The sequence below is a fragment of the Macaca nemestrina genome, chromosome 10, assembly GCF_043159975.1.
Source record: "Macaca nemestrina isolate mMacNem1 chromosome 10, mMacNem.hap1, whole genome shotgun sequence".
NCBI lineage: Eukaryota > Metazoa > Chordata > Mammalia > Primates > Cercopithecidae > Macaca > Macaca nemestrina.
Genome location: NC_092134.1, coordinates 116,855,234 through 116,869,816, shown reverse-complemented (window position 1 = coordinate 116,869,816; position 14,583 = coordinate 116,855,234). Strand labels below are relative to the sequence as shown.

At 36.6% G+C, this 14,583-nt stretch overlaps 1 protein-coding gene across 17 annotated transcripts in view; it reads right to left on the bottom strand.

Moving 5' to 3' along the window:
* DNAI7 (dynein axonemal intermediate chain 7) overlaps nucleotides 1-14,583 on the bottom strand; it is an 81,492-nt gene that overhangs the window by 32,502 nt on the left and 34,407 nt on the right. For 8 of the 17 annotated variants that reach the window (XM_071072026.1, XM_071072032.1, XM_071072028.1 and 5 more), the window contains 6 exons: nucleotides 14,463-14,564; nucleotides 13,479-13,616; nucleotides 9,672-9,818; nucleotides 9,345-9,446; nucleotides 6,986-7,089; nucleotides 4,652-4,964 (listed from right to left, as the gene is read on the bottom strand). In XM_071072026.1, coding sequence (XP_070928127.1) covers nucleotides 4,652-4,964; nucleotides 6,986-7,089; nucleotides 9,345-9,446; nucleotides 9,672-9,818; nucleotides 13,479-13,616; nucleotides 14,463-14,564 — 906 coding nt within the window. The remainder of the gene's footprint in view (nucleotides 1-4,651; nucleotides 4,965-6,985; nucleotides 7,090-9,344; nucleotides 9,447-9,671; nucleotides 9,819-13,478; nucleotides 13,617-14,462; nucleotides 14,565-14,583) is intronic. The other 9 variants (XM_071072031.1, XM_071072035.1, XM_071072033.1 and 6 more) reach the window with 2 other exon arrangements.

Genomic DNA, 14,583 nt, shown 5'->3' with positions numbered 1-14,583 from the left:
CAAAATCGGCATAGAAGGGAAATGCCTTAAGCCAATAAAAGCCATCTATGACAAACCGACAGCCAACATTATACTGAATAGGGAAACACTGAAAGCATTACCCCTGAGAACTGGAACAAGACAAGGATGCCCATTTTCACCACTTCTATTCAACATAGTACTGGAAGTCCTAGCCAGAGCAATCAGACAAGAGAATAAAATGAAGGGCATCCAAATCAGTAAAGAGAAAGTCAAACTCTGTTTGCTGATAATATGACTGTACACCTAGAAAACCCTAAAGACTTATCCTAAAAGCTCCTAGATATGATAAACGAATTCAGTAAAGTTTCAGCATACAAAATCAATGTACACAAATCAGTAGCAGTGCTATACACCAACAGTGACCAAGCTGAGAATCAAATCAAGAAATCAACCCCTTTTACGATAGTTGCAAAAAAAATAAAAATAAAATAAAATACTTAGGAACATACCTAACCAAGGAGGTGAAAGACCTTTACAAGGAAAACTACAAAACACTGCCGAAAGAAATCATAGATAACACAAACAAATGGAAATACACCCCATGCTCATGGACGGGTAGAATCATATTGTGAAAATGACCATACTGCCAAAAGCAATCCACAAATTCAATGCAATTCTCATCAAAATACTATTATCATTCTTCACAGAACTAGGAAAAAAATCCTAAAATTCATATGAAACCAAAAAAGAGCCCACATAGCCAAACCAAGACTAAGCAAAAAGAATAAATCTAGAGGCATTACATTACCTAACCTCAAACTATACTAAGCTATAGTCACCAAAACAGCATGGTACTGGTATAAAAATAGGCAGATAGACCAATGGAACAGAATAGAGAACCTGGAAATAAAGGCAAATACTTACAGTCAACTGATCTTTGACAAAGCAAGCAAAAACAAAGTGGGGGAAAGGACACCTGATTCAACAAATGGTGCTGGGATAATGGGCAAGCCATGTGTAGAAAAATGAAACTGAATCCTCATCTCTCATCTTATACAAAAATCAACTCAAAATGAATCAAAGACTTAAATCTAAGACCTGAAACCATAAAAATTCTAGAAAATAACATTGGAACAACCCTTCTAGACACTGGCTTAGGCAAAGACTTCATGAACAATAGCCCAAAAGCAAATGCAAAGACAACAATGATAAATATATGGTACCTAATTAAACGAAAAAGTTTCTGCATAGCAAAAGAAATAATCAGCAGAGTAAACAGATAACTCACAGAGTGGGAGAAAATCTTCACAAACTATGCATCTGACAAAGATTATCAGATGCAGAATATCCAGAATCTATAAGAACTCAAATCAGCAAGAAAATAATAATCCCATCAAAAAATGGGCTAAGGACATGAATAGACAATTCTCAAAAGAAGATATACAAATGGTCCTGAAACATAAGAAAAAATGCTCAACATTACTAATTATTAAGGAAATTCAAATCAAAACCACAATATGATACTACCTCACTCCTGCAAACATGGCCATAATAGGCACGATGTGGCGGCTCATGCCTGTTATCCCAGCACTTTGGGAGGCCATGGCAGATGGACCATGAAGTCAGGAGAGCAAGACCATCCTGGCTAACATGGTGAAACCCTGTATCTACTAAAACTACAAAAAATTAGCCAGGTGTGGTGGCACGTGCCTGTAATCCCAGCTACTCAGGAGTCTGAGGCAAGAGAATTGCTTGAACCCAGGAGGTGGAGGTTACAGTGAGCTGAGATCATGCCACTGCACTCCAGCCTGAGTGACAGAGCGAGACTCTGTCTCAAAAAAAAAAAAAAAAAAGCCACAATTTAAAAATTAAAAAAAATAGATGTTTGAGTGGATGTGGTGAAAAGAGAATACTTTTACACTGATGGTGGGAATGTAAACTACTACATTCCTGAAAGAACTAAAAGTAGTTCTATCATTTGATCCAGCAGTCCCAGTACTGGGTATCTGCCCAGAGGAAAATAAGTCATATGAAAAGGACACTTACACATGCATGTTTATAGCAGCACAATTTGCAATTGCAAAAATATGGAACCAGCCCAAATGCCCAGCAATCAACAAGTGGATAAAGAAAATGAGGTATATATGTACCACGGAACACCACTTAGCCATAAAAAAGAATGAAATAATGGCATTTGCAGCAACCTGGATGGAATTGGAGACCATTATTCTAAGTGAAGTAACCCAGGAGAAGAAAACCAAACATCACACGTTCTCACAAGTGGGAGCGCTAAGCTATGAGGATGCAAATGCGTAAGAATGATACAATGGATTTTGGGGACTCAAGGGAAGGGTGGGGGAGTGATGAGGGCTACACAATGGGTACAGTATCCACTGCTCGGGTAATGGGTGCACCAAAATCTTGGAAATCACCACTAAAGAACTTATCCATGTAACCAAATGCCACCTGTTCCCCAAAAACCTTTTGAAATAAAAAAATAAAATAAAACTACTGCCAAAATTAACAGAACTATAATGAATTATTACCATATGAGGCCACTTTGAGATAGATGCATAAGAAAAAATTGCTTTAGCCGTGTAAATGCAATAGTTCAAATTATATGGTTTCAAATTATTATATCACAGTTTTAAAATCAATAATATGAAATTCTCATGTAAAACACTGACAGGTTCTTTGTTTTCAGGAATTTAAAATCACAAATCCTCCCAAATTTTATTTTACGTTAATGGGGTTTTTTATTTTATTTTACTTTATTTTACTCCATATTGAAACAATGTTACCTATTACCTATTTACGAGACCTATTTACCCATTCTTTTTTTTCCCCCTTGGAAATAAATGAGTTTGTCAAATCTAATCACATCTCATTAGCTAAAGTAAGTCACAAGGTCATGCCTAGCTTCAACATGGAGAGGAGTATAATCCTTCCATATTCCAGGAAAGGGAAGAGAACTAGAAATACTATTGTCTCTAGTAAAGCTTCTACACTACCTGAGAGTTCAAATGAAATTTTTATTTTAAAAACGATCTTATTGCCCAAAAAACATTTAAACAAAAATGACAAATTTTTAAAGAGGAATAAATCACTCGTTTCCCACCTCTCTAAAATATCAGGTATGCAGAGATTTCTGGGTTCTCATTTCCTTATGCCTTTAAATTTTTCACGTGCTTGTCATTAGAGTCTAAATACAATTTTTTTATACTTAGCATTATGTCATATCCATTTTTCTACATTGCTACAGTATTTATTATTATTATTATTATTATTTTTCTTTGAGATGAAGTCTCACTCTGTCACCCAGGTTGGAGTGCAATAGCACAATCTCGGCTCACTGCAACCTCCGCCTCCCAGGTTCAAGCTATTATCCTGTCTCAGCCTCCCAAATAGCTGGGATTACAAGTGTACACCACCACACCCAGCTAATTTTCTGTATTTTTAGTAGACACAGGGTTTCACCATGTTGGCCAGGCTGGTCTCGAACTCCTGACCTCAAAGTTCTGGGATTACAGGTTTGAGCCACCATGCCCAGTCTATAATTTTTGATACCAATGTAATATTTTAAATTGAATTCTTAATAAATCAGGTGTTCTTAGAGTATCTAATAATTCCTATTCTGATTTTAAATTTGTATTCAATCTAATCCTTAATCCTCTCCTGTGTTTAAAGAAAATAAATCAATAAACTAATACATTTCATGTCTTAAGCACTTGTCAGAAAACTTGAGATTTTTTGGTCCCTCATAACATGCAAATAGGCTATTAAAGAATCTGCTTGGCTCTGAGAAAGTATTACTAAATTCTTGAGACATTTTTTTCTAACATAAATAAGCTTGACAATCTTGCCAACAGAAAAAAGAGCAGAAGCTAACTAAAGGAATATGATTATTAAATTGGTCAAAAGCTATATCTAAAGATGTCAATGTTTCAGAGAAGAGTGATATTTTAAGAAAATAAATTTTTACTTTATAAAATTCTTTCTTATAAAACCAAAAACTGAGGAAGTAACAGGGTAATATAAGATTATTTACTTAAGTTTCCATTTAATGGCAAGTTCCCTTGAGTGAGTTTGAAATATATAATAAATACACAAAAATTAAATGGCATCAAAGCTGCCCGGTTGTGCACCTAATATAAAAATGAGCGGCCGGGCGCGGTGGCTCAAGCCTGTAATCCCAGCACTTTGGGAGGCCGAGACGGGCGGATCACGAGGTCAGGAGATCGAGACCATCCTGGCTAACACGGTGAAACCCCGTCTCTACTAAAAAATACAAAAAACTAGCAGGGCGAGGTGTCGGGCGCCTGTAGTCCCAGCTACTCCGGAGGCTGAGGCAGGAGAATGGCGTAAACCCGGGAGGCGGAGCTTGCAGTGAGCCGAGATCGCGCCACTGCACTCCAGCCTGGGCGACGGAGCAAGGCTCCGTGTCAAAAAAAAAAAAAAAAAAGCAATGCCTGTGCTGAACTTTAGGATGTTGAAGCTAGTGGCTCAACTATTAATTGACTATTAATGGAAGACAAGAAAAAGACACACATTAAAAATTGAGGCACTGGCAAGAAAGTGGCTCCCAGACAATTTCTATTTGTTTAGGAAAAATCTTGAGAATACTTTAAGGGAATCTAATAACACGTGTTGCACGAAGAAAAAAAAATGTGTATATTTAAATGTGTCCTACCATTTTCACTTCAATATCATCTTGTTCCTCCTCAACTTTTAATTTTTCCTCCTGAATTAAGTGAGACTGTTTTTCTTGTTGTTTGGACTCTTCTTCGACCTCTTTGCTGATTGCTTTTTCTACATTCTCAACATCATCTTTGACAAGCTCAGTTACTGAGGAAGTGTGTTCTTTTGATGGTGTTGAAACAGGGTGCAGTGCAGAAACATGATCATAGTGAGTATGCAGGAGTCGTACAGCAATGTCACTTGTTGCTAATATCCTTGGAATCTCAAATCCAATTTGTGTTTCAGAGAATCTGACACTTCTGTGCCTGTTAATAATTAATTACAACAAAAAAGATGAGACCCTAGGAAACTCTAGATCTGCGTCAAATTTATAACTAAGCAGTATTTCTCTTCACCTTAATTTTGCTCCAATTTTTAGTCTGATCACATGTGCTTTCTTTGCAGCATTTGGACCCAGTTGCTGATGCTGTCCTTCTCAAAACAGTTTATTGGGATCCATAACCCCACAGTCTTCTCCATCTCTGGCAGTTCCTTCTGTCTCCTCTATACGGCCTTCTTCCTGACCATCCCTTCGATGTTGATATTACTCAGTGCTCCATCCTAAGCCCTTTCTCCTCTCCCTCAACACACACTCTCTGGGTATTGCTACTTCTGTGGCCTCAATGACTATCTATACTATCAGAAGTTTTTAATATGAGCTTTATTTTTCCTAGGGTTGGGTAGGGATATGACGCATCTCTGAATGGACTTTAAGAGGTCCAAAAATGCCCTTCCACAAGTGCAAGCATCTGTAATTACTTGACATTCAGAAGAATCTATGACTCCCAAAAAGTGAAGAACCATTGGTCTACATGCTGATGACTCCTCAAAATATACTACACCTCAGATTTCTCTCCATGCCTTCAGCCAGTTGCACTCTGGTATCTTATAAGTACTTCAAACTCAGCCAGTTCAGCACCGAACTCATCATCTTTACAACCACCCCCCCCCAATCGTCATCAAAATGAAACTTGTTCTGCCTGCACTATTCCTTATCTCGTAAAAGACACCAACTAATTCTCTTCTTAAACTTGGGTAGTGAGTACAAAGCTATTCATTTTATTTTTATTCATTTAAAATTATACAGATTAATTTCCTTCACTTTTCTATACTTGACATATTTTACAATAAGAAAGGTCCCCGATTAGATGTGAACCGAAGAGGTTTTTTTTTTTTTTTTTTTTTCATAGCAAATGGAAAGAACTTGGGAAATATTTTGTTCTTCCCTTTTACTAAACATCAAAAATAAAGTCCAATTTTTTTTTTTTTTAAATGTCACATGGCTAGTCTTTTCAGAGGTAGGATCCACACCTAGGCCTCCTAATTTTTATTCTGGTTATTTTTCTCTAAAACTCACTGCTATACTAATGCAAGTAACTTAAAATGTTTAAAGATCAAGCAGCAACCAAGTGGTCGTGAATCTGCCATCATCACTGTCATTCCTCAGAGACGTTTCTTTGTTGAAAACTATTGGGGAAACAGCACTTAAATGTCCACGAAATACACATACGAAAATCTATTATTTTTAACAGTTCACAAAGATTCATTAAAAAAAAAAAAAATCCAGATTGCCATGTAGAAAGTACCTATCAGCCAGGTGCAGTGGCTCACGCCTGTAATCCCAGCACTTTTTGGAGGCCAAGGCAGGCTGATCACTTGAGGTCAGGAGTTTGAGACCAGCCTGGCCAACATGGTGAAACCCTGTCTCTACTAAAAATACAAAAAATATTAGCCAGGTGTGGTGGTGTGCGCCTGTAATCCCAGCTACTCAGGAGGCTGAGGCACAAAGAATCGCTTGAACCCAGGAGGTGGAGGTTGTAGTGAGCCGAGATCACACCACTGCATTCCAGCCTGGATGACAGAGCGAGACTCTGTCTCAAAAAAAAAAAAAGAAAAAGAAAAGAAAAAAAAAGTACCTACCACTTCTATTTTTTTGGAGAGTAGAGGGGTTAAGTGGGTAAAGAGAAGAGGAAGACCTGGTATATAATGAGTATATATTTGTAATAAACACTATGCTATAACTTTTACATGCACTAATGTTTAATCTTCAATCCAATCCTATTAAGGGACATAATCATCATTTTACTGATGATATACTGAAGCTCAACAAAGTTAAGTAACTTGTGTAAGTAAATGGCAGGTTTGTGATTCAACCTTCAGTGGGCTAATTTCCTAAAATGGGCTTTTCCAAACACACCATGCTGCTATGCAGTAGGCATCTGTCTGGCAATCATGATGTGGTTCAATGTCTTTCCACCTACAGGGAAAGTATTATCCACAAGGGTACCTTGGATTCTTCTTGAGGTTTGCCCACACATATAGAGTAACATTTTCATCTTTAATGACTTTTTCCATATTTCCACTGTCCAGGTCTGCCAAAGTACTAGCTTGCTGTAAGAGAAAAAGAAAATATTACAAAGGGCCACAGGCCTCATAAATTATACAACTTAGATCTAAGTTACTTTATCACTTCACGTGTTGGATTCCCTTTATTAACCACCTAAAAGAGTAACTTGGGTAAAAATCAGGTTCAATCAACATGACAAAGGATTGTTTTAAAAAATTCTCTAAAGGATGCAAATGTATTTACTTACTTAAACATGCATCTCCTTTTTCCATTCAGTTTCTCCTAAGGTGTCCAAGAATTAAAGTAGCTCTTAGGTTGGGTGAGGTGGCTCATACCTGTAATCTGAGCACTTTGGTAGGCCAAGTTGTAAGGATCATTTGAGTCCAGGAGTTCAAGAACAGCCTGGGTAACATAATGAGACCCCTCATCTCTACAAAAAATTAGCTGGGTGTGGTGGTGTGCGCCTGTAGTCCCAGCTACTTGGGAGCTGGGAGGATGCTAGGTGGAAGGATTGCTTGAGTCTGGGAGGTTGAGGCTGCAGTGAGACATGATTGCACCGTGCACTCTAGCCTGGGTGACAGAGCAAGACTGGGTCTCAGAAAAGTAAAAAATAAAGTTGCTTCTATATTTCCAGGTAGCACTTGTGGGTTAATATTATGTTACCTTTCTCAGTCATAACATCAGAATCATGACTTTTCATTTTAACTATACACATGCTGATTTATCTGTATCTTATTAAAATGTAGACTATTCTACTGCAAAGTTAACCTATCTCGGAACACATCAAGTTTAGAAAGCAAAATATCCAGCTTATAAAATCCAGATGAGTCATGTTTTCACTAGTCTAATACTTAATATCCAATATTAACCATAAAATTCAAGTATGTTCTTAAAAATTTTTAAATAAAAACTAACATAGTTTGATGCCTATTGCTCAAATCAGCTGTCATAAAAGATTTGAATAAGTCAATATGCACTTGCTAGAACGTAAAACTTTAAACTGTTGAAGACTACATTTATTATTAATTTTTTAAGTGTGATTATTCTTGCACACTTTTTGTTTTCTGTAACTGTAACTTTTTGAAGTGTTCAGGACAGTTATCTTGTAGAATTGTCCCACATTGTGGATTTCTATTATTGTTTCCTCATGGCATTGTTTAACTTGCTCCTCTATCCTCTTTATTTTTGTACACTGGAAGGTCTAGGGGTTTAACTGGATTCAGGTCCACCACTTTTAGCAAAGAGGCATCATAGGTTATGCTGTATTCTTCATGCTGCATCCTATCAGAAGACATACGATGTTCCACTATTAATGATATGAACTTGATTGCTTGGTTAAGGTGCTGACCACCAAATCCACCCATTGCAAAGTACATTTTCCCCAATCTGAGGTCAAATACTTTGGCACTAGGAGAATTATGTATTCCTCAACAGCTTTTCACCTAATCACTTAGGTAGCCATTGAGGATCCTTATGTGAAGCATTTACTACACTGGGGATTGAAAAATGGTGATTTCCTAACTGATCACTGCATCCACATTAGATAGATGGCATTCTACTGTAAAGAACTGTTCTTTCTTCACTCCACCTTCCTCTTTGTTTCTGAAGTATCACTATAAACTCAAAAATTTTTATATATTCAATTTTTTATAATTGATTATAATCATTATTCTGATATTCAAATTATTCCAAATTTGATCAGTGCGACTTCTAAGCTAGCCTCTTAGCTAACGGCATCTCTTTCATACAATGTCATTAGTCTCTGAGCGTTTGCTTGCCTTCTAGCACAGGAAGACAATCCAGCCTCATCTTTCACTTTTCCTGCCCCAGAACTGAAATCCCAAATCCTATTTATGGAATAAAAAGAAATCTGGTTCATGCTGATATTTCAAATTGAAATATAACATTATAGTATTTTTTCTAATCCTCCTCCTCCTCTTCTTCCTCTTTTATTTATTATTACTATTTTTTGAGACAGAGTCTGCTCTGTTGCCAAAGTTGAAGTGCAGTGGCGCGATCATGGTTCGCTGCAGCCTTGACCTCCTGGGCTCAAGTGATGGTCCCACCTCAGGCTCCCAAGTAGCTGGGACCACAGGCAAACCATGCCTGGCTAATATATATATATATATTAGGATGAGGTCTCTTATCCTATCCTTACATATTATTATCCTAAGAATAAAAATAATAATATAAGGTGAGTGCAAAAGTAATTGTGGTTTTTGCCATTACTTTTAATGGCAAATAGAAATAATATTCTATTTCTTCAAAAATAAAATGTCTGGGGGGAGCAGTGGCTCACACATGTAATCCCAGTACTTTGGGAGGTCAAGGAAGAAAGACTGTTTGAGTCCAGAAGTTTGAGACCAGCCTGGGTAACACAGGGAGATTCCATATTTACTATCTGTAAAAAAAAAAAAACAAATCAAACCAAAACAAAACAAACTACATTTAAAAATAAAATATTATCAGTTATTAAATCTGAATAAATATATGTACTTTAAATTATTCTACTAACTTTTCCATAAACTCTTGATTTTTCAGTTTAAAAAATACTGAATTATTTTATATATAACATAAAATGTTAGCTCTTATAAAACTTAATATATAAGCAAAATATCACACTTACTCTGAGAAGTATTTCTGTGGCTACATTGAATTTAAGATGAAGGAGCTCCTGCAGTTGTAGAATTGATTCTTGGTACTGTATTATATTTTTATCTTGCAAATCACACGGTGGAGTTTCCAATAAAATAAATTTCAATTTCTCAATTAACTGTAAAGTAAAATAATATTTGCATTAATTCTCAGAGAAATAGTCAAGGACAAGTGAAAAAGGGAATGTTCTATCCCTTTTGAATTGAAGAACACATACTTAGCAAAACATATAGAAATCCTTTCCAGTATTTATTCTGTAATTTAAGATCATAAACAAAAATTTCCTCCCAAACTCCCTTAAAATTAATTATAACACACTGAATAAATAAAAATCCATGAGTATATAGTATTAGACGTTCAGAAATGAAAGGGGAAGGTGGGGTGAAGAAAGAACAGTTCTTTACAGAAGAATGCCATCTATCTAATGTGGATGCAATTATCAGTTAGCAAATCACCATTTTTCAATCCCCAGTGTAATAACTGCTTCAGATAAAGATCCTCAATGACTATCTAAATGATTAGGTGAAAAGCTGTTGAGGAATACATAATTCTCCCAGTGCCAAAGTATCTGACCTCAGATTGGGGAAAATGTACTTTGCAATGTGGAGATTTAATGGCAAACACCTTAACCATGTGATCAAATTCGCATCATTAAATTAATAATGGAACATCATATGGCTTCTGATAGGATGCAGTATGAAGAACACAACATAACCTATGATGCCTTCTTGCTGGAAATGGTGGCTCTGAATCTAATTAAACCCTCGGACCTACCAGTTAACTATGTGTGACAGAGTTTTCATTAGCAAGTTAATAAATGAGTGGCAACTTGTCATTATCTAAGACTGAGAGACAATAGAAAAAACAACAATAATATAACAACGATGAGGAGAAGGAGGTGGAATAGAACTACTACCATTTTTACTGAATGCTTACTATACACCAGGAACTGTTCTAAATATTGTATATGTTTTAATGCATTTAGTCTTCATTATAATTCTATGAGGTAGATATTGTTATGGTATATATTTTATAGATGACGAAACTGAGGCACAGTGTGATGAAGGAACAACTAGTAAGTGGCAGAATTAAATTTTGAACACTGACACAGATAATACACAGAAATTTTCTGAATTAAGACAGGCAGCATCGTAGTGTAGGGTAGTATGGACTCAAGCAAGAATGCTAGGCTTCAATCCTGGCCACCTCTCAACTAGCAGTGTGGTTTTGGGCAAGTTATTTAACATCTCTGTGCCTTAACTTCCTCATTGGAAAAATGGGATTCATAGTACCTATCTTCTAGTGTTATCATGAGAACTCAGAAAGCTAGTATTTCCAAAGCTTGGCATAGATTAAGTACTACATAAGAGTTTATTAAATAAATTTGAAAATTTGGAAATCGGTGTTTACTATGGGGCCATTTCCTTCTGTTACTGCTATCCAAGTCCACTTGTTCTGCAGCTTTCTGCTTTCGTTTCCTATTGCTGTGATTACTCCCCTCTTCTGTCTCCCGTGTTATTGAACTTACCCTTTTCTCATCTTTTTTGCTCTTTATTACTTCTACTTCTGACTCATTCTTGTAACAGGAAGATGTTCCTTGCAGCTCATCACTGGTGAACTCTAGTACTACTTCCCACTACCTCCCTGCTAATTGCAAACTACCAGATTCCTAAGCTGACGTTATGCCATGGCAGCTTCTCTGGTAAAGAGGATGTGTAGTACCAAGAACACTGTATGATTAATCCACTGGCATTTAAATAGCTCAGACTGTATGGGAGACTCCTTGGGCCTTTGGAAAGTCAGAGTAAGGTCCATCTAAGGTCTCATAGTGGACTGTAAGCAAATCACAATCTATGTTTCTTTATTTGTTAAAGGACTCTCATAACTTTGTTGTTCAGATTAAATCATACAATGCATGGTATGAACTTAAAAGAGTCTACAGTTATACTCTCTTATGACAACATGAAGAAGTTAAACTACAGCAGCAATGACAGGAAGCATAAAACTGTGAGGAGCTAGACCAAAAAAGCACTAAAGGATAATAACAGGAATAAGAGTAGTGAATTCCTTCTAGTTTCTATTATCATGTAAGTGTGTTAAGTGTGAATTTATTTATCCTAACTTGATGTGACATAAAAAGAAGTATTTGGTCTCTGCCCCCTGTTCCTGGTGTAAGCTTCTTAGAATTTCTTGAGGGATAGGAATGAGAGAAACAGCTTTTGTTATTTATAATAAGCCCTTTTCAACCTTATCTGAGTTTATGCTAGTATGATGAGTCTTAGCAGATGGGGGCTGACTGCCAGAGGGACCAACCATGAGATTAGAGGGCTGAAGCCTGCAGCCCCACTCCCTGGCCTCCAGGATGGGGAAAGGAGATGAAGATGAACTGAAACACCAGTGGCAAATGATTTAATCCATCATGCCTACATAAATGAGGTTTCCACAAAAAACTCAAACAACGAGGTTCAGAGAACTTTCTGGTTGGTGAACACATTGAAGTGCTGGAAGGGTGGTGTGCCCCAAGAGGGCATGGACGCTCTACATTCCTCCCTACGGACCTCACCCCTTGTATTTCTTCATCTAGTTGTTCACTTGTATCCTCTGTAATATCCTTTATAATAAACCAGTAGAGGCGAGTAAATGTTTCCCTGAGTTTTGTGAGCCATTATAGCAAATAACCTGACCAATGGCTTGTGGCTGATTTATAACAGGCTGAGCAGAAGTACAGGTGACAAGCTGGGACTTGTGACTGGAAGTGAAGGAAGAGGCAGTTTTGTGGGACTGGGGTCTGCACTAGCTCTAAGTACTCAGTACCAGCACTGGATCGAAGGACACTTAGCAGGTATCTGGAGAGTTGGATAATTGGTTGGTGTGAGAAAACCCCACATACATTTGGTGTCAGAAGTGTTAAAAATATAAACATTAGTTTTTCTTTTTACTTAGAATTTGTCGAGTTTCTTGAATGTGAGGATTCACATCTTTCATCAATTCTGGAAATTTTTCAGCCATTATCTTTGAATATTGTCTCTCTTCCATTCTTCCATATCCCTTCTTTTCCATATATTTTTAGCCCTTCTTACTCTATCATACATGCCTGTCAACTGCTCTTTCATATTTTCTATCTCTTCGTCTCTGCGCTGTCTTCTGGTAAATTTTTCCAATCCAACTTTTGATTCACTCCTGATTAAAAATTCTCAGCCAGGTGCAGTGGCTTATGCCTGTAATCCTAGCACTTTGGGAGGCCAAGGTAGGTGGATCATTTGACGTCAGGAGTTTGAGACCATCCTGGCCAGCATGGTGAAACCTCATCTCTACTAAGAATACAAAAATTAGCTGGGTGTGGTGGCACATGACTGTAATCCCAACTATCGGGAGACTGAGGCATGAGAACTGCTTGAACCCAGGAGGCAGAGGTTGCACTAAGTAAACATTAAAAATCATGGGTACTAAATTACTAAACAGTGGATATTCCAACTGAGGATAAAATTACCCACTACCCCCACCTGTGTTATCTACATGAATGCATGCAACTTGTTTTTTTTTCTTGATTAGACAGACAAATAATGTGTTATGATATGGTGACCTTAGCTAATGTGGCAAGGAATTCTTAGGACTTGTAAAAAGAAAATGAAAAAGCTGACCAATTACTTCTTTTGCTAAGGGTTCAGAAGCAGTAGTGTTATTATTTGGCAAGTAATCTATTAATTTATTTTTATTTTGAGTTAATATCAGACTATCTGTAATAGCCAGTTTATAGGAAAATACATAAAACACCTACATTTAGCACTACTTTACTCTTCTCAATCACTTCCTCAAAAGTCTCATTTGTTTTCTCTTTCCACAAACTAATAAACGTGTTCATTTCTTGGGCTATTGAAGGATCAGGACTCCCATCACATTGAATGTAGTGTTTCCACTGTGGAATAAAAATGTTTAAAGGTTCACATTGATGAAGATTCAACCAAAGATTAAATGACTTCTTTTTTGAAGTATATTCTTATAACCTAGTTTAACCAACTTAGATAAAAACATGATGGCTTTAACCATTAACTTGACAGAGCTCCAAAATAACCAAATTCTTATTTATCCAAGTAATTTCTAATCCTTAACATTCAGATACATAGAAGCACTAATTACTTTCAGATTTTTATTTTTAAAGCATTATTTATAAGTAGTTTTTGTTTTGCTTAGTTTTCCTCTCTAATCATAGAGCTGCTTATTTGCAAAGGCCAACACTTGGGCTAATTTCTACTTCCCAAGTTATTACTAATGTCTAGTTGCCACTGGCAGTTTAGTACAAGGCCTTCCATTCATTTTGTGGTTTATGCAAATTTCACATTTGTAATCATATTGTACTGTACTTAGAATTTTTCACTTAAGATTATACCACAATCTTTAGCCATATAATAGTTTTTCATTTTTCTTCTGATATTCACCTACATTATTTCCAAAGTTATGCTGTTGTGAGCAAGACTAGACTGCCTTAAGCACAAAGCTTTTACGTTTTAATTTAGCATAATTTCCCTAGTATACATTCCCAACAATTGAGTCAGTGTCAAAGAATATAAACATTTCAAGGACGTTATTACTGACAAATAGCTTTCTACAAAGTTATGTTACTTTACTTTGCCATAAGCAATCAATTTGTCAGATGAGAGGGTTTTTTAAAACAGATAAATTTAGTTTCTTGGCATCAAAATTGGACTACAACTCCCTCTTGTGGTGACAAAAGTATTAGCTAAAAAAGAGAAACCAGTCTTACCTGAGAAAGCATTCTAGTCTCCTGTTTCAATTTCTCTGCTTCAGGAAAACACCTCTCTAATAAATAAAGTTCTTCGAGTTCTTCATTTCTCCTTTCTAGATCCTGTTGCACAAGGACAGAT